Source organism: Neofelis nebulosa, chromosome X, assembly GCF_028018385.1.
Source record: "Neofelis nebulosa isolate mNeoNeb1 chromosome X, mNeoNeb1.pri, whole genome shotgun sequence".
Taxonomy (NCBI): domain Eukaryota; kingdom Metazoa; phylum Chordata; class Mammalia; order Carnivora; family Felidae; genus Neofelis; species Neofelis nebulosa.
The window spans coordinates 42,125,978-42,144,388 of record NC_080800.1 but is presented as its reverse complement, the minus strand read 5'-3'; the positions used below and the strand labels follow the sequence as shown (position 1 = coordinate 42,144,388).

The following is an 18,411-nucleotide window of genomic DNA, read 5'->3' as shown; positions in this document are numbered from 1 at the left end:
GTAATATGGAAACCAGGGGCCAGCAAGCCTTTTATGTAAAGTAGTAAATATTTTTGGCTTTGATGGTCCCTGTCACAACCAATCAACTCTGCAGTTGTAGTGTAAAAGCAGCATAAACAATAGGTAAACAAATGAGTTTGGCTGTGTTGCTACAACACTTCATTTATAAAAACTGGTGACGGACTAGATTTGGCCTATGGGATCTGCTTTGCTGACCCCTGACCTAAAGAACTCTGAGAAATTGAGAGACAAGGGTCTCAAAAACCTCATGAAAATGGAGGCATGAACAGACAATTCACATAAAAAGATATAATATGGCCAGCAAACACATTTTTTAAGTTTAAATTCACTTGCGATTAGAGAAATGTACATCAAAATAACACTGAGGTTCCATTTCTTATCTGTCATATTGGTAAAAATTAAAAGTATAACAATATATTGTGCTGGTGAGGTTGTGGGTAAACAAACACTTGTATATTTCTGATAGGAACGCAAACTGGTTCAACCCTTCTGGCAGGGAATTGGGCAATACCTGACAAAATTACATTTCCTCTTACCTCTTAAATCAGCAGTCCCGTGTCTAGAAATATACCCTATCTACAACAAAAGGAATATTACGAACTGATATAAAGCATTGTTGAGAACATACTGTTAAGTGAAAAAAAGCAAAGCTCTAAAGAGTATCTAGAGTAGGCTACACTTCATAGAAAGAAGGCGATATAAGAAGACATACATGTGCTTGTCCATTTATATGAAAGAAACACGGGAAGATAAACTAGAAACTAAAGAGCTTATTTACCTAGAGGGGATAAATGGAAACAGGACAGAGTAGTAGGAATAAGAAGGTAAGAGACAATTTTCTGAATATATCTTTTTGGTATAGCTTTGACTCATGGAAACCCACTGTGTCACATACTCCAAAAAAATTACAATGTGGAGGGAACCATAAATTGCATAAAATTAACAAATTAATGTGCCTGGTATACCTATATTAAAAATTAATATTATAAGGACACTGAAGACGAGGAGAAAGAAAAGAATTGGCCTAAGTGTTCCAATTATCAGTAGAGGGCACTAGAAAGACACAGAATGAGGAAAAGATTTCTCTTCCTAGTTCTGGTATGCTCCTCTCACCGGGCTCCCACAGCACCCATGGCTTCTGCAACTCATCTCTAGGTGGCCAGCAGCACCCAGAACCCAGCAGCATGTGGCACATCCCATGAACAGCGTCCCCCAGCATCCCCTGGGTGGCTTTGCTGTGAGTTCCAAAGTGTGACTCCTGCCTGTGGACAGCTTTCCTCTGTATCCCAGAGGGCAAGCCCCATCGGCACAGCAGATCAGAGAACTTCTCTGCCACCCAATGTGTCTGCCATACCAGACAGTGAGATCCAGTTCTAAGCCAGGGTGGAGACATGGGCAGTGGCCTCTTTCAGACGTTTTATCTCAGCACTAGAGATAATGGTTACTCCACATATATGCTACTGCTCTTCTATTCTTTAGAGTTCTCTTTACTTCTTACTAGACAATCTTCTATTACTTTAAGTACTTTAGTTACTATTAAATAATCATAGTTAGGGGTGTCTGAATGACTCAGTCGGTTAAGCCTCTGACTTCGGATCAGGTCATGATCTGGTGGTTCGTGAGTTCGAGCCCCGCGTCGGGCTCTGGGCTGACAGCTCGGAGCCCGCAGCCTGCTTCAGATTCTGTGTCTCCCTCTGTCTGCCCCTCCGCTGCTTGCACTCTGTCTCCCGCATTGTCTCAAAAATAAACATTTTAAAATTTTTTAAATAAATAATCATAGTTAATCATTACATATATTAAACCTTCTCTCTTAAAATTACTCTGTGGTTTCTGTCTCTTGGTTTGGAGTCTAAGAATGTGTTAGGTAACACTGGAAAATAGTATTTGACTAGTCAATGAGCACACTTGGTGCTCAGATTTTGGTCTCTCAATACTGTTCTCCAATAAGAGGAATCTGCTTCTTAGAAAAATGGTTGAGTCCAGGGCTAGAACAGGGAGACTGCGAGATGAGTGTGAAACATCTTGTGGTGCCAAAAAGTAAGAATATGTCCCCAAAAAGGACAGGGCAAGTCAAAAAGATACAGGAGCCAACCTGGAGGAGCTCCTAATGGCCAAATTATATTCTTGGATTATAACCCATGGAATAAAATAAATATCCATAAGTCCATATTGACATAAATATATGATGGAATAAATTAATAAGTGTGGGAAGAGAGACAAATAACTTGGAGAATTCCATGTAATTTGTATAGATACTCCCTCTTCCAGGAGGCAGTGTTTAACATCCTCCCCCCACCCCCGGGGGTGGGGGTATTCTTAGTAACTTGCTTGCCAAGAGTAGAGTATGAAATGACAGGGGAGTAAATTTACAATGGGGAAATCTGGCAAACACCCGTCAAGTAATCAAGGTTGACATTATTCGTGATAATGTACACCTGATATGAAGCGATGAGCCTGGCACTTTACTTCTGTGGTATTCTTTCCCAAATCCAAAACCTAATCTAGTAATGAGGAAAATGTCAGATAAAACCAGCTGAAAGGCATTCTATCAATCACCTGACCAGTGCTCCTCAAAACTGTCAAGGCCATCGCAAACAAGGAAATTTTAAGGAACTGTTACACTCTACAGGAGGCAAAGGGACATGATGACTAAATGTAAAGTGGCGTCCTGGATGGAATCCTGGAACAGAAAAAGGAGAGTAGTTTAAAACTAGTGAAATCCAAACAAAGTGTATAGTTTAGTTCATGGTAATGTGATAATGTTGGTTACTTAGTTGTGACAAATGTACCATAGAAATGTAAGATATGAACAATAGAAAAACTGGGGGATGGGTACGTGGGAACTCTCTGTACTATCTTTGAAACATTTCTCTAAGTCTAAAGCTATTCTAGATAAAAAGTTTATTTCAAAATAAGAAAAGGACACAGGAGCCATCCTGAAGGCACTCCCAATGTCCATAGTTAAAACAATTTGAACGACACAATAAATAATGATAGCATTGGAGGATAACCCAGAGAATTAAATAACTATCCATGAGTTCAGACTGATATATAGAGAAAATTTAATAAATGAAAGAGAAGGAATAGCTCTTTCATACAGAAGAAATCCAATTAATAACTATAGAAGAAATGAGGAAAATACAAAATAACTATTGTGCAAACACCACAGTAATATGTATGTTGGAAAGATCCACTGATGGATGAAAAACTTAGTGGACAAAAGTTGGAATAGAAGCAGAATATTTGCATAGTCTCAAAGTATCTCCCTCAAGATATTTATTAAATACAACATGAAAATTAGAAACTTCACAATGGAGAAACCAGCAGATACTACCTTAACCTCAAGGTTAACATTGACATCATGTACCTCCTAATAAGGTACACTGAGATGGACATTTCTGTGGTATTCTTGCTAAAATGCATAACTTCAACTAATCATGAGAAAACATCAGACAAACATAAACGGAGAGACATTCTACAAAATGCTTGAATTGTACTCTTCCAAAGTGTTGAGGTCATGAAAGACAAGGAAAGATAGGAACTGTTAAAGATTGGAGGAGATTCTGAAACAAAACAAAACAAAAAAAATCTCAGTGGAAAAATTGGTGAAATTTGAATTAGGTTTAACAGTGTTGTGCCAGGGGAAAAGGAAGGTCTAGTGGGGATCAGCTGAGCATCTGCAAAGAGCCAATGGATAGTGCATGGCCTGTGCTGGGGATCAGAGGTAGCATCTCCCTGCCTAGGGCCATTGGCCACTCCTACCTGGACCTTGCCTGCAGACACTCTGTAGGGAGCTGCCTTCCCCAGATGTGGGACTGACCCTCCCATCCCACCTTTCCTCCATCAGCTGCGTCACATTTTCCACTGAGACACACAAGTCTCTGGATGTGGGACATCAACCACACGGTGCTCACTCTCAGCAGGAGGATGGTGAGCTGTCTCAGGGGCAGCAAGTCTGGAATCTGCTGCTTCTGTGACCCACCTGCCCCTCCCCTGAGGCCCTGGTGACCATTAATGAGTATTTCACTTTATTTTCACTGCAACCCTGTCAGCTAGATGACAATGGCTATCATTAGGCACATTTGACAGTAGAAGCAGCCGAAGTGCAACGATGCTAGGTCATTTGCCCCAAGGTCACGCTGCCAGCAAATGGAAGGACAGGGAAATATGTAAGCCAAGGTCAGCTGGCTCCAAAGTGTCCACACTCTGCAATAGTGAATCCCATACAGGGCCAGTTCCCAGTATACGACATTTCTATTTTCTATTGTCTTCAAAGCACTCAGGCTGAGAGGTGACAACATTTCATGTACGTAAACAGAACTTTTGCATATTTCAGTGCACATCCAGGGCAATCTACATGGCCCTCCCTCTTGTGACAGAGAGGAAAACTCAAACTCACCCTCCCCACCTCCTTCTTGGACCCTGGAAATCAGGTGTACGTCAGGTCCCCCAGTGACAGACCAACTCAGGACTGTTGATCTGTGGTCACCTCAGGCCCCGCTCCCTGGGACCATACCTCTGATTCCTCTTGCTGCCTATCATTTGCTGAGCAGCAGAAGCCACCCATGGCTGGACTACAGGGACTGCCAGAGGACACTTCAAAGTCCCCAATGACTGGCATGTCCCAGGCTCCTCACATCATTAATCCAGTGATGGCCAATTACTACATCCAAGAGACAGCCCTTATCTGCTTTCCACGGGAACTTCAAATAATACGCAGCACAGGCATGCCAGTGCCATGCCCCCAGCAGGTTTCCAATCATCATTCTTCCCAGACTGTCAATCACTGGCCCACACAGTTTCCAAAAGTGACTTATGGAGAGGCCAAACACTGACCATTCCTGAAGGACATAGGTTATGGCTCCCACTCCAGAAATCAACCCAGTGTTCCTCCCAAAATCACTGGCCTTCCAGGCCTAATAGTATGGCTGCACATTCCCACCGACATAGTGGTCTAAAACAACACACACATTATTTTGTAGCTTGTATGGGTCAAGAATCTGAGCACAACTTAGCTTGGTCCTGTTTCAGGTTCTTTCAAGTGGCTGCAAATAAGGTGTCAGCCAAGGTTAGGGACTCATCTGAAGCCTCAACTAGGGAAGGATCTGCTTCCATGGGCATTTATGTAATTCATTTGGGCTGTTGAATTAAGAGCCTCTGTTTCTTACTGACTGATGGTTGGAGGCCACCGCTACACAGGCCTTTGCAATATATCAAGTTGCTTCCCTGAAGCCAACAAAGAAAACCTGTTAGCAAAGACAGAAGCCACCATCTCTTGTAATCTAATCACAAAGGTGATGTATCCTCAATTTTAAAGTATGCTATTGGTGAAAAGCAAGTTACTCAAATAAAAGGGATTACACAGGTCACGAATACCAGGAAGCATGAATCTCTGGAGGCCATCTTGGAAGCTACTTCCCATAGATCATAGAGAAATGAGGACTCCAATGCAGAGATCCTACACCCCTTCCCAAAATACCATTCCTCAGTCAGTGCAAAACCATGATAGTTTCAGACATCAAATATTTAAGAGTATTCCACCAACTTACTCTATTTGAGGAAAACACTAAAGGAAGTATTTTAAATAAATGAATACTAAATCAGAAGCTAGATCTGAAAATAAAAGAACAAAACAATGGTTAGCAATGATTGTTGTAAAATACATTCAGATAGCTATAGTTAAATTATGACAATGTGACTGGGGATTTTGAATTAAAATGTTAAAGTAAATTGTCTTGAAGCAGAATTGACTTAGTTTAAGAAAAAGTCTTCAAATAAACAGTTTAAAATTCTCTAGAAAAACCCATAAGTAATATTATTAATCTTGCTGAGACAAATATAGAGGATAGAGCATATTTCTTTTTTCTTTTTAATATAATTTATTGTCAAGTTAGCTAACATACAGAGTATGCAGTGTGCTCTTGGTTTTGCGGGTAGATTCCCATGATGCATCGCTTATATATAACACCCAGTGCTCAACCCAACAAGTGCCCTCCTCATGCCTATCACCCATTTTCCCCTTTCCCCATCCCCCCATCAATCCTCAGTTTATTCTCTGTATTTAAGAATCTCTTGGGGGGCGCCTGCGTGGTTCAGTCAGTTGAGCCTCCGACTTGGGCTCAGGTCATGATCTCACAGCTCGTGAGTTTGAGCCCCATGTCGGGCTGTGTGCTGACAGCTCGGAGGCTGGAGCCTGCTTTGGATTCTGTGTCTCCATCTCCCTCTGCCCCTCCCCCACTCACACTCTGCCTGTCTCTCTCTCAAAAATAAACATTTTTTAAAAAAGAATCTCTCATGGCTTGCCTTGCTTTCTGTTTGAAACTATTTTTTCCCTTTCCCTTCCCCCATGGTCTTCTGTTAAGTTTCTCAAGTTCCACATAGTGAAAACATGTGACATCTGTCTTTCTCTGACTTATTTCACTTAGCATAATACCTTCTAGTTCCATCCACGTTGTTGCAAATGGCAGGATTTCATTCTTTCTCATTGCCAAGTAGTATTCCATTGTATATATAAATCACATTTTCTTTTTCCACTCATCAGTTGATGGACATTTGGGCTCTAATAGCACTACTAGCAATTTATCCAAACGATACAGGAGCATTTTTCTTTACAATGAAAGGTCTAATTAGAGGCGCCTGGGTCCCTCAGTCGGTTAAGCGTCCAACTTTGGCTCAGGTCATGATCTCACAGCTCGTGGGTTCAAGCTGGGCTCTCTGCTGACAGCTCAGAGCCTGGACCCCACTTCAGATTCTGTGTCTCCCTCTCTCTCTGTCCCTCCCCTGCTCACGCTCTGTCTCTCTCTCTCTCTCTCTTTCGAAAATAAACATTAAAAAATTTTTTCTAAAGAGAAAAAGAAAGGTCTAATTATATTCTGGTCAAATAATAGAGAAAACAAATTAAATCATGTCTGTTAGAAGTGAAAATTTATATAATGAACAATTAGTAAAAATAAGCATTTCCAAACTAATGAGGTAAGGGGGAGGGACAAACATGAACAGAAACTTCACTGAGCTATTAGGAAGAAGAAAAGGATAAAAGTTGTATTTAGGAAATAGTAAAATCAGTAATAAGCACAATACAAAAAGATAAAATTATCATAATTATACAAATTTAAATGGACTGAATCTCAAGACACTAATGTGGGATTAAGGAAAAAAACATACACAGTTACAAAAAGTGTATCCTAAAGATAAAAATGCAAAATAAAGATTTAGGCAAAGATACATAAGGTGAGTGGCAGCAAAATAAAAGCAGCAGTGGTGATATACTTATCAAATTAAACTCAAGGTTAAAAGCATTCAAACAAGGAAAAACAAAAAAAGACAAAACAAGGAAAATACATAATGTCATACTGCAATATGGCCTAAGATATACAATTTAGGATGCTGCTCCCCCCCCCGCCACCCCCACAAAACACAGAACCACAAGGAGAACGTGTTTTAAAAGATTATTGCATTTATTGTATCTTTCTGTAATATAACAGCTGAAGTAGACAAAAAAAAAAGAATCAGAGTAAAGAAACATTAATCATCAAACTAGATTGAAAGCCTTAATGAATAATCTATACCTAGCAAAGAATATATTTTCTTCTCTTATATCCATGAAAGTTTTTCAATTCAGTGGGATATATGACCTACAAAGAAAATCTTTTTTTTTTCCAAAAAAAATTTTTTATGCTTATTTATTTTTGAGAGTAAGAGAGACAGAGTGTGAACCAGGGAGGGGCAGATAGAAAGGGAGACACAGGATCTGAAGCAGGCTCCAGGCTCTGAACTGACAGCACAGAGCCCAACGCAGGGCTTGAACCCACAAGCCATGAGATCATGACCTGAGCTGAAGTCAGACACTTAACCAACTAAGCCACCCAGGCACCCCTACAAGTTTAGATTCAACAGGCCACATTCTCTGATCATAGAAAAATCATAATTACAAAAAAGAAAGAAAAAACAATGAATACTTAATAGTTAGACACTAAGAAACTTTCTTCAACAGCTAGGATCAAAGTGAGAAATCAATTCTGAAGTTTCACCTTTCATACCAAAGTTCAGGAGCTATAAGTGCATTTAGAGGAAAGTGTGTGGCCTGAAATCCTTTACTATATCTATATATCTATACCTATATCTATATCTATATCTACATCTATATCATCTATATCTATATCTATCTATATCTACTTATTTATACTTATATAAACAGGAGACTGAACACACTAATATAACTGAGTTAAGAATTTGCTTTAAAAGATCAGAACAAGAACAAAGAAATGAAGTAAACATATGAAAATGAAACACCAAACAAAATATCAAGAAGTGGGAATAAAAATGATAATTTAAATAAATAAAATAAATATAATAAGGAATATGAATAAATTAAAAAGCCAGTTCTTTCAAATAATCAATTAATTATGTGGCTTAGCCCCTGGAAAATCTGATCAAGAGAAGTACAAAAGTGCACTAATTAGTAATTTAAAGAGGAGACATTACATGAGGTTAGGTAGTAATATAAACTAACTATGGGGGACTATTAGGTATAAGTCAAGAGCAACATACCTAACCATTTAAGTGAAATGTGTGAGTCCCTGGAAAAAAGGAATTATGAAAATTAATGAAAAAAATCATAAGGGACCAGTGAGTAGAGAAAAATTAAGAAAAGTGTTCAAGTCTCTCATTTCAAACATACCAGCACCCACAGGCAGCATTATCGGACACACCTCCACAGGAGACCTGGCTGGGGCTGACAAAGGCAGATATGGCAGAGGTCTCAGTCTTCCTCTGGCAACTCTATAGGTGTGAAATGGTCGTGACCACAAGGGGCTTCAATGTACAGGGCAGGCTGGAAAGGACAGACCCAGAGCAGTGTGGTGGAGGGAGCAGGAGAGGATGTGATAGGAAGTGCTGGGGGAGACGGACCAGGACTGGACTGGCAGGGGCCAAGGCTGACAAAAAGAGCTGGGACCTCATATGATGATAAGGTGTGGAACAACATGGGCAGGGGCATGACTGCCATGATACCTTGAATCCTCCTCAGTGTCCCAAAGTGGAATCATCGGGGGGGATTATCCTACACTCATCTATCTCCCATCCCATTTTTATAACACCTTTGGCCTGGGGAATATTAACAATTGCATAGAAGTTGATGAATGCGCTGTGCACTAATCAGGTGCCAACTACACGTCTGATGGCCTAGAATGGGGGACTGCCAGGAACAAAAGCCATTGGCGCCTTCTTTATAAGGTCATAGCTCCCCTGACAGAAGAGGGCCCACTGAGCCCTGAGTGGGTATCACTTCACAGCCACTCTGCATGTGCACTGCAGCCTCCTCCTAAGTACAGTTGCACTGCCACCCACCGCCATCAGAGGTTTGAAATTGATTTGTGGCCAGAGAGACAGGTTAGAGGGCCCTCAGGGGATATTAATATCCTTTGTTCTTCCAAAGTATGTCAACAAAATTCCGGACGGTGGGGGATGAAGGCAGGGCAGATCCTTGGCCCTGCCAAGTTTCAGGGAAGAAAGAGAGAGAGGGATGGGGAATGATGGCAACAGATAGCAATTTTGAGGACCCCTTCCCATCCAGGGGTAAGCAGAGACAGGAGCCCAAATAGCGAACAGAGAAACACAGAGAAACTCTAAGATGACCTAAGAAAAAAGTGGTTATAGGAACTAGTGTGTGAAGAGTTCATTGAGTGTCTCCCTTGCACAGAGTGTTGGGTACAGGATCTCAGTCAAGCAGGGCTCAGCTGTCTGCTTTGGAGCGCAGGTCAGTGGTGAGCGGGTCATGCTGGACTGTCTGGTGAAGCATCAGGGCCAGAAGCCCTGCCCGGTTTGTCATAGCTGTGCGCACCTTGTGCTCCTGCTCAAGTAGCTCTTCCAGCTTGTTCAACTGTGGGAGGTAAACATGAGAGAAGGATTTCAGGATGCTATCCCACCCTTTCAGCCCCAGTCACCATTGTGGCCTACCGTGCGAATACGCTCTAGGTCCACCTCAGCACGCCTCAGTTTCTCCCAGCAATAGTGGAGGTTGCACACGCGTTTAGGTAGGCGACAGAAATTACCAGTGAACTCAAAGACATTGTGCACTAGTGGGCAACCGCACACCTCATCACCTGATGCCTGTGAGGAAGAATAAGGGATGATGAGGTACGGAGGAGGATAGAAATGGAGTGATCAGGCAGGCATTATGAGGAGAATGGGAAATGGAGGGCACTCTGGCAGGAAGGAGAAGAATGGGGAATAACTCAGCGGGGGTGGGGGGGAGAAAGGAATTCAGGATTAGGTAGAGAAGAGGAGGCAAAAGGGGAATTATCCTGCACAGAAGATGAAGGAAGAAGTTAAATAAGCAGGAATAGAGGAATGGAGGTGATCAGGCAGAAAAGATGGAAGAACAGAAAGAGATCAAACCAGAGTGAGAGTAAGGTTGGAGGGAAGGTCTGACAGAGAGAAGTAGATGGAAGAGGGTTGGTAAAGCATGGGAAAAAAGTGAGGAATGACACAGGGAGGGTGGGAGTAATAGGGGTTGGCTAAACAGGGAGGAAGAAAGGATTTAGGAGATGACAAGAAGGGAGAAGATGACTGGAGGCAGTGAGGCATGCAGAATAAGAACGAAGGAAAGTCAGAAAGTAAGGAAGAGAGGGAGGTCATACAGGGAGGAAGAGAGGAAGGTGGGACAGTCCAGCAAGGGGTGGGAAAGGAATGTATGATGGTCAAGCAAGGAAAGGAGAAGAATGGGGAATGGTTATACAGTGAGGAGCAAAGGAAACAGAAATAGGCAGAGAGGAGGGAGAGAGAAATGTAGGGGGGTAGGTCAGGCAGAGAAAAAGTAAGAACAGAAGGTAATCAGCCAGCAAGGAGCAGGGAATGTGGGGTGGTCAGAAAGGGAGAAGGGGACACATGGGAGTTGGTCAGAAGATATGAAGGCAGTCAGGCAGAAGGAAGAAAGAAATAGGAGGCAATCAAGCAAAGAGGAAGAGAGGAATATGGCAGGGAGAAGGGGAGGAATGAAAGATGATGAGGTAGGGAAAGAAGAGTCACCTTGGGATCTCTCGAGTGCTCAGGACACAGCACCTGAAGCCGCTTACAGTACCTCTTACTCTTTGGGTTGTAAACATCACAGAAGAGCCTGGTGGCCCTGGGGGGAGGATGAAAGTGAAGTGCTAAGGGTCAGAAGAAGGGAGGTCCCACCTGAACCCCAAAGCCCATATTTTGTCCCTAACCCCACCCATACCCTGCCACTAACCTATCCACCTCTGTCTCTGAACACACCCTCTGATCTTTCCCACCCTGCTCCTGACCCTGTCCACATCATGCCTTTGACCTCAACTAGCACCCACACTCACCCTTCAATGCAAGTGGGATACATGGACCCGAAGGACGACTTGCCTTCATACTGGGAAGAAAGAGTACAAATGGGAGAAACTGTGGACTTACACAGCATGCCCTCCCATGACAAGCCCCAAACAACACATTTGTCCCTGTGGCTCCTATGCTCCTGTCTGCCCAGCCAATGTCCCCCCTCACCATTGGCTGATGTTCCGGTCTTGGCCCTCCTACTAAGGATGGAAGAGAAGCACAAATGGGTAGAACCATGGATGTGTGTTACATTTTTACAACAAATACCCAGGCACCAAACATGCCCTCCTCCTCATGGATCCCACCCAGCCAAAAACACGTTTACCTCCTCTTCCCCCAGCCAATTCCCTAACCTTGACAAAACAGTGTTCCATGTGGCGCAGGGCGACATGCATGTTAACTGACTGCCCGCAGGAGACACAGAAGATCTGCAGGTTTGCATTGTTCCTGTTATTTTTGTTGATCTGCACAGGACAGTGGAAGGGCCAGTGAAGAGTGGGCAAGATAGCAAATACCTTTCTGCTCCATCCCACCCACTCCCATGCACCTCCTCATCCTTGCACACAGGCTGCTGCTTGCCACGCAGAATTATGGCCTCAAGTTCATAGAAATGGCACTCCATGTCCTTCAGGCGGGTGTGAGTGTCCTGCTGCTCTTGGTGGATGCGCTCAAGCATTTTCTTGCCACGCTCCTCAGCAATACAGGGGCTCTTTTGCCACTGTTGGATGCGCTGGGGCAGAATCGCATAGATGCGGCTAGAAAAGGAGACAACAAGAAATGGAATGGGTAGGTAGGGACATCAAAAGAAAAAATGGGTGAGTGACCGAATGGTGGTGAACACGTGATTGAATGGTGGATGGATAGGTGGGTAAATGACTATAAGGGCGTGGGTTGGCGGATGGAATGTGTATGGGTGGTTCAGTGGGCAGGTGACTGTAAGGGTGAATGGATGGGTGGGTAGGTGGATGAATGGTGGGAGGATACACAGGTAGAGGGATAGACAGACTTACGGATGGCATATATTATGCCCTACTCCACACCCTGTCGCTTAACTTCACTCACTCAGCTGCGAGCTTCATGCCACAATCATCTGAGCAGTACTTGGAGCCTGGCCGGGTAGGATACACACAGCCAGGTCCCAGGCACTGCCGCAGCGAGGCCAAATCCTTGGCATCTGCCTTCTCTTGGTGTTTACGCTTTGACATGAGCTTTCGCTTCTTCTTCTTCTTCTCTTCCTGTGGGACAAGAGTGGTCAAGGCAAGGATAGGAGAGTTTATGTCAGCTTCCTAACCTTGCAACCCAGCCCTGTGTTCCACCCAACCCCTGTCTTCATGCCCCCCATTCCACCATTTCTGTCGCCTTGCACTCCACCTTTTTATTCAACTTCTTTTTCTTCACTTTCACTGCTGCTTTCTGCATTGCAGGATCCAGGAGCGGAAACTTCGCAGTGTCACTCATCCAGGACTGTAGGCCAGGAAAATGCTGGCAGGTCTTCTCAACTTGTTTCTTAAATGATACTTGGACACTGCCTCACTTCATTCTCCAAACTGATGACCCTCTCTGTCTTCACTGTCCCCTTCTTTCCACCCAGAGGCCCGCCATACGCTTATCAGGCTTTGTCTAAAGTCCCCTCTCCAAATGTCCTGGCATAGGTTTCAGCCCTGAGGAAGGTCCTTTTCAGACAACAGCTGGAGTGAGGCTGTTATCTGAGAGGCCTCTTTTATTGCTAATGGCACTGCCAGCACCTGGTACTTCTGGGACAGCCTGGGCTTCTGCATTCCAAAGTAGGAAGCTGTGATTGAATGGGCAGTGGGCAGTGTGAAGGGCAAACCCTTGCACTAGCTCCACTCCCCCATCCACCCTGTGTCCTAAACTCACCAGAGACCAGGAATTACAAGTAGGGCTCCTGTGATGATGGGAGGAGGACTCTGGGTCAGCACTGAGTGGAAACAGACTTACCCTGTCCCAACACTCCTGGTCCCACCTTCTGGCCAACATGGCCAGGTCCCACTGCACCTGCCTGGGACTGAATGGCACCACCTGTCCCTGCTTGCCCACTTTATCCAGACACACCTGGCTGGTCCTTCTCACCCCCATTTTGCCCACCGAAATGCATAAAGCCCTGCTTATCTGCCCAAAAAGGCTGGACTACACTCCTTCACAGTTGGTCAATACAGCCTGCCCTGCCCCATCCTTCAGGACATACTTGCAACCCTGCTTGCCCTGTACCATGGACCCAAATAAGCCACCTCTGCCTAGCCCACCCAAACATGCATGACCCCACACCTCAGACATGCTCCACCCACCTGCCTGCCCTACCCAGTCTCTCCAGGCCCCGCCTGCCAGACTGCCCTCTTGGACACATTCTGTCTCACCTTACAGTCCCAGCCCTGTGAGCCCCATACACTACGCCAAGGCATACCTAACCCTGCCTCATACAACCATACAAGGCCCTTCCCTCTTCCCAGACTCTCTCAGCCTCATATGATTCTCCCACTTCCTGTACATACCCAGTTCTGCCTTACCTTCCATGTCCTAGGCCATGCCAAGCCCTATCCACCCCCACTCCCCACATGCACATGCCAGATCATGACCTGTCTGCCCTGACTCACTTACCTAGAATAATTTTGTGATCTTTATTCTGAAAAGTACTCCTATGTGAACCCAGTGACGCCAAGTAAAATATATAAATATACAAAAATTTCGAAAATTTATGTGTGTGTGCATATATAGATATAGATATGCACACACACATACATTTTGTATATACACATATATATGTATACATACACACAAATCACTTTCAGTGATTAAAAGAGCAGGCACACACACTGAAAGAATATACACTTTTGAATAAGACCATTATCAGTTGGAGAACTCACACTATTATTGAGCTAGAGATATAATATTAATAAAAAACTGACCCTGAAATTAGCCTTAAAGGAAGTCTGAACACATTCCAATGAATGAGTATCACATAAGGCACAAATAAGTTGCATTTGAAATTAATAAACGGTTTAACTTTTGAAAATTGAAAAGGCACTTTTTTTTTTTTTTTTTTTTTTTAAATTTTAACGTTTATTTATTTTTGAGACAGAGACAGAGAGAGCATGAACAGGGGAGGGTCAGAGAAAGAGGGAGACACAGAATCTGAAACAGGCTCCAGGCTCTGAGCTGTCAGCACAGAGCCCGACGCGGGGCTCGAACTCACGGACCGTGAGATCGTGACCTGAGCGAAGCCGGACGCTTAACCGACTGAGCCACCCAGGCGCCCCGAAAAGGCACTTTTAAGTAACTCTTGGTAAAAAGAAAAATAACTGAAATTGGAAAAAACTTATCACTTAATAAGACCGAAAGCAATACATACCCAAATGTGGAACTTTAGGACAAAAGTATGAGAAAAGAAAGACGGAAATTAGTGACCCCTTGCTTTCAACTCAAACTGCAACGAGTCACTATCCCAACTCCAACCCATTACCTGACCCCCCCATTAGCAACGCCAAAATCCACTTTAATGACCCACACACACACCTCTCCAGTCACAGAACCTACAGTCCCTCTTCAAAACCCTTAAAAATACCTCAGCACCGAACAGACGCTTAACTGTCCGGAGCCTCCAGGCAGGGACCGTGAAATGGTTGACAGAACTACTTCCGGTTCCGGTAGCGACTTTAGCTCCGCCCCTTCTTGGATGTGTTGGGTTTGTGCTTGCTCAAGGTCCTCTGCAGAGTTGATATACAGACAAAAGTTAGAAGAGCATGGTTACAAAGAAATGATACAGCTACACGTGTGCCATTCTTCAGAACATCACCTCAGGCCTACATGGATACATTTGTCTCTTCTGACATCAATACCAAGTTTCATATATTGGAGTGATTGATCATTGCATTATTGTATATGACAGGAAAATTGATCCCGTTATCATTTCCGGTTATTTTGAATAATTTCGTGTCATTACTATTTTACCATCTTCTATTATTTTAATTGTGTAGTAAGCAATGAGAAAAACAAACAAAAACACATAAGTCAATTTTTTAGTCAAGAAAAGAGAAAAAGATTTATAGAAAAGCCAGGAAAAAAAGAAATCAAAATGTAAGAAAGTAGGAATAAGTTCACATTTCAAGTTCATATTTTATTACATAATCAGTAATAAAAAGTTATTAATGGGGTAAACTCTCCAGTTAACGTCAAAGATTGCCATTTTGGATGAAAAATAACAAACCTAGTCATATGCTGTTTATGCCAAACTTAGCAAATCATTAAGATACAGAAACATTTGAAGCAAAGGGATAGAAGAAAATTTTCTAGGTACATGCTAATCAAAATGAAGCAAGGTCAGTTATTTTAATATCAGACTAAAGAGACTAAGACAAAAAGTTATTCATTGGGATTGAAAAGGTAATTTCAAAATGACATGATTCATCATGAATATGTAAAAAAATTCAATCTTATACACAATTAAATGGTGTAAAATAAGTATAAAGAAAAATATATTAGAACAAAAGGTGATTTAGAAAACAAATATTCCCATTATAGAATATTACAACCCCACTGCTCTTTCAATTCCCACTCACTCTTCAAGACTTAGCTTTGGCATCACTATCTGCAAAGCTCTCTCTGCTTCCTTTTCATCTGGATGACCAGACTCTCTTCTGAATGAACTTTTGGACATAATTATTTTTTTAAGTTTATTTATTTTTGAGAGAGACAGAGACAGCATGAGTCAGGGAGGAGCGGAGAGACAGAGGGAGAGAAAGAATCCTATGCAGTCTCCACGCCGCCAGCACAGAGTCCAATGCAGGGCTCAAACCCACAAAACTGTGAGATCATGACCTGAGCCAAAACCAAGAGTCGGACACCTAACCGACTGAGCCACCCAGGTACCCATGGACATAATTATAAAAGCAAGGAAGTTCCTTTTATTTTAATCTTGAAATTAAGAAAGAAATGGGGGCATTGTCTGAACTCTTCAACCTGTTTTGTGCCTGTCTTCTTCACTAGAAATGAAGGTAGGAACAATGTTGGTCTTGGTCACTTCTGGTTGCCCAATGCCCAGTTTACTGCCTGGCACACATGGGTGTCCAATGACCAACAATGATCAAAGGAATGTATCAGGGGCCCTGCCCCTCAAGTGTTGTTGCAAAATGGAAAATTACTGTAATTTATCTGGTTCTGTATTATTCCTTGAAGATAAAAGCAAATATACGCTGTAATTTACATTAGAGTTATGTTTTAAATATCTTTGACAAGAAAATCAGTGTTCAAAAAATGTTTAAGATCTTTCTGTGAAGAAACTATTTTTCCTTGATTCAAGCCTGGCATCTAATGACAATGCCCCTAGCTAAATCTTCACAGCTTATATCAAACCCAGTTTAGGGATCTGGGCAAGAGATAAGAAATCCAGGCTGAACTCAGAAGTAGTCTGTGAGCTCTAAAGAAAATTTTAACCCACTCGTTATGGTCGTGAAAGTTTATAAGCACTACTTGTGGTGTCCAAGCTAATGTTTTAACTTCTCTTTGAATTATTTTTCAAGACTGTGGCCAACTCAGTGAGTCTTGGACAGCTTTTTGCTCTCCTTCACCTCTGACTTCATACCTACTTCTCCAATGTTTCTTTACTGCTGTTTTCCTTCATTCTCAATTCCACAGCACTAGTTTAGGTTTCTCATATTTTACATCACAATGAACTTCTTCCTCTGCAATGTGGCTGGCTGATCCATTTTGCCTCCAGGATTGTATTCCCAAAGGGCTACAGATAAATATGTCACCATCCTCCCTGGGAATCCTCCTTAGATCCCCAGAATCAGAATCAGTTCTGCACTCTATGATGTTCCCCTCAAAGTTCTGTATGACAGGGGCCCACTTCCCTGAGACAGACACGTCCTCTTCCCAGGCCCTCCAGGTGTCAAACACTCAGGGCATCCTGGATATTCACTCTCTTGTCAATCCAGCATAGGCTCCACATACCAGGCCTTTGCTCAGATCTGCCCTTCTTTTTTGCTAATTTCTGCTCACCTTTCAAGACTCAGCTTTGGCACCACCACCTGTAAAGTTCCCTCTACTTCTTTTCCAACTGGGTGACCTGTGTCTCTTTCGAATGTACTTGTGGGCATAGTTATAACAGTGAGTGGTGTTCCTTTTACTTTAATCCTGGGATTATAAAGGATGGGGGGTTGCTGATTATACCTCTCATATCTGTTCCATGTTTATCTGTTTTTTCCTGTCAACATTCTGCTTATCTTCCAAAACTAAGCTCAGATGCTTGCCCCACTAGGATACCTTCTCCAAACCCCTTTCTCTTCCTTCTTCGGTTTTTCCACAGCAATTCTGTCATTCTGCTTTGCATCACTGTGTGGATAGCAGGGTTCTCTCCTCCACCACACAGTTAAGGCAAAGCTGAATGTGAATGCCCTGACTCCCAGCCCAGTGCTCCTACAACAATTGCTAGTGATTCTTGACTTATTGCTTTGGTTTCTTCTGACTTCCCAGATATGTGAGATGCTAAGTGCTTTGTGAGAAAGAAAGAGCACCTCCTTAGAGACAAACACTAGAATGGCCATCCAGACGGGATGGAACAAGAACATGAACCAGTCCAGGAGTGGATACTTTAAATTTAACCTTTCCTCTGCAGACTGTTTCTGTACATATAATTTTGGTTTTTATAACATCTAATAAGTTAAAAAGTCTCTTATGGATCATGCTTTGGGTATCATATATAAAAACTCTTTGCCTAATCCAAGACCACAAAGATTTTCTCTCATATTTTCTTTCAGAAGTTTTATAATTGTATATTTAACATATAGGTCATGATCTGTTTGAATTAATTTTTGTATAAGATGTGAGATGTAGGTTGAAGTTCATCTTGTTTTGGGGTTTTTTTGAGAGTTTTTTATATGGATATTCAATTTCTCCAGAATTAATTATTTTTTTAAGTTTTTAAAATTTACTTATTTTGAGAGAGACAGAGACAGTGCAAGCAGAGGTGGGGCAGAGAGAGAGAGAGAGAGAGAGAGAGAGAGAATCCCAAGCAGGCTCCACAGCCAG

General features: G+C 42.7%; 1 protein-coding gene across 1 annotated transcript; it reads right to left on the bottom strand.

The window, feature by feature from the left end:
* Positions 1 to 7,456: 7,456 nt before the first annotated feature.
* LOC131502639 (CXXC-type zinc finger protein 1-like) lies at positions 7,457 to 14,404 on the bottom strand. Its single transcript, XM_058713504.1, has 8 exons — positions 12,739 to 14,404; positions 12,430 to 12,602; positions 11,915 to 12,122; positions 11,721 to 11,831; positions 11,355 to 11,404; positions 11,050 to 11,146; positions 9,979 to 10,131; positions 7,457 to 9,901 (listed from the first exon to the last, which is right to left on the bottom strand). The coding sequence occupies exons 1-8, from the start codon at positions 12,823 to 12,825 to the stop codon at positions 9,755 to 9,757; spliced, it is 1,026 nt and encodes a 341-aa protein (XP_058569487.1). The 5' UTR covers positions 12,826 to 14,404; the 3' UTR covers positions 7,457 to 9,754.
* Positions 14,405 to 18,411: the final 4,007 nt, after the last annotated feature.

Excerpts from the sequence above, each read along its gene's own strand:
- LOC131502639 (XM_058713504.1), bottom strand. The coding sequence starts at position 12,825 with ATGAGTGACACTGCGAAGTTTCCGCTCCTGGATCCTGCAATGCAGAAA. Across the intron at positions 12,123-12,429 it reads GGCATGAAGCTCGCAGCTGA|CCGCATCTATGCGATTCTGC; the intron begins GTGAGTGAAGTT and ends CTCCTTTTCTAG. Across the intron at positions 10,132-11,049 it reads AGCACTCGAGAGATCCCAAG|GCATCAGGTGATGAGGTGTG; the intron begins GTGACTCTTCTT and ends TCTTCCTCACAG.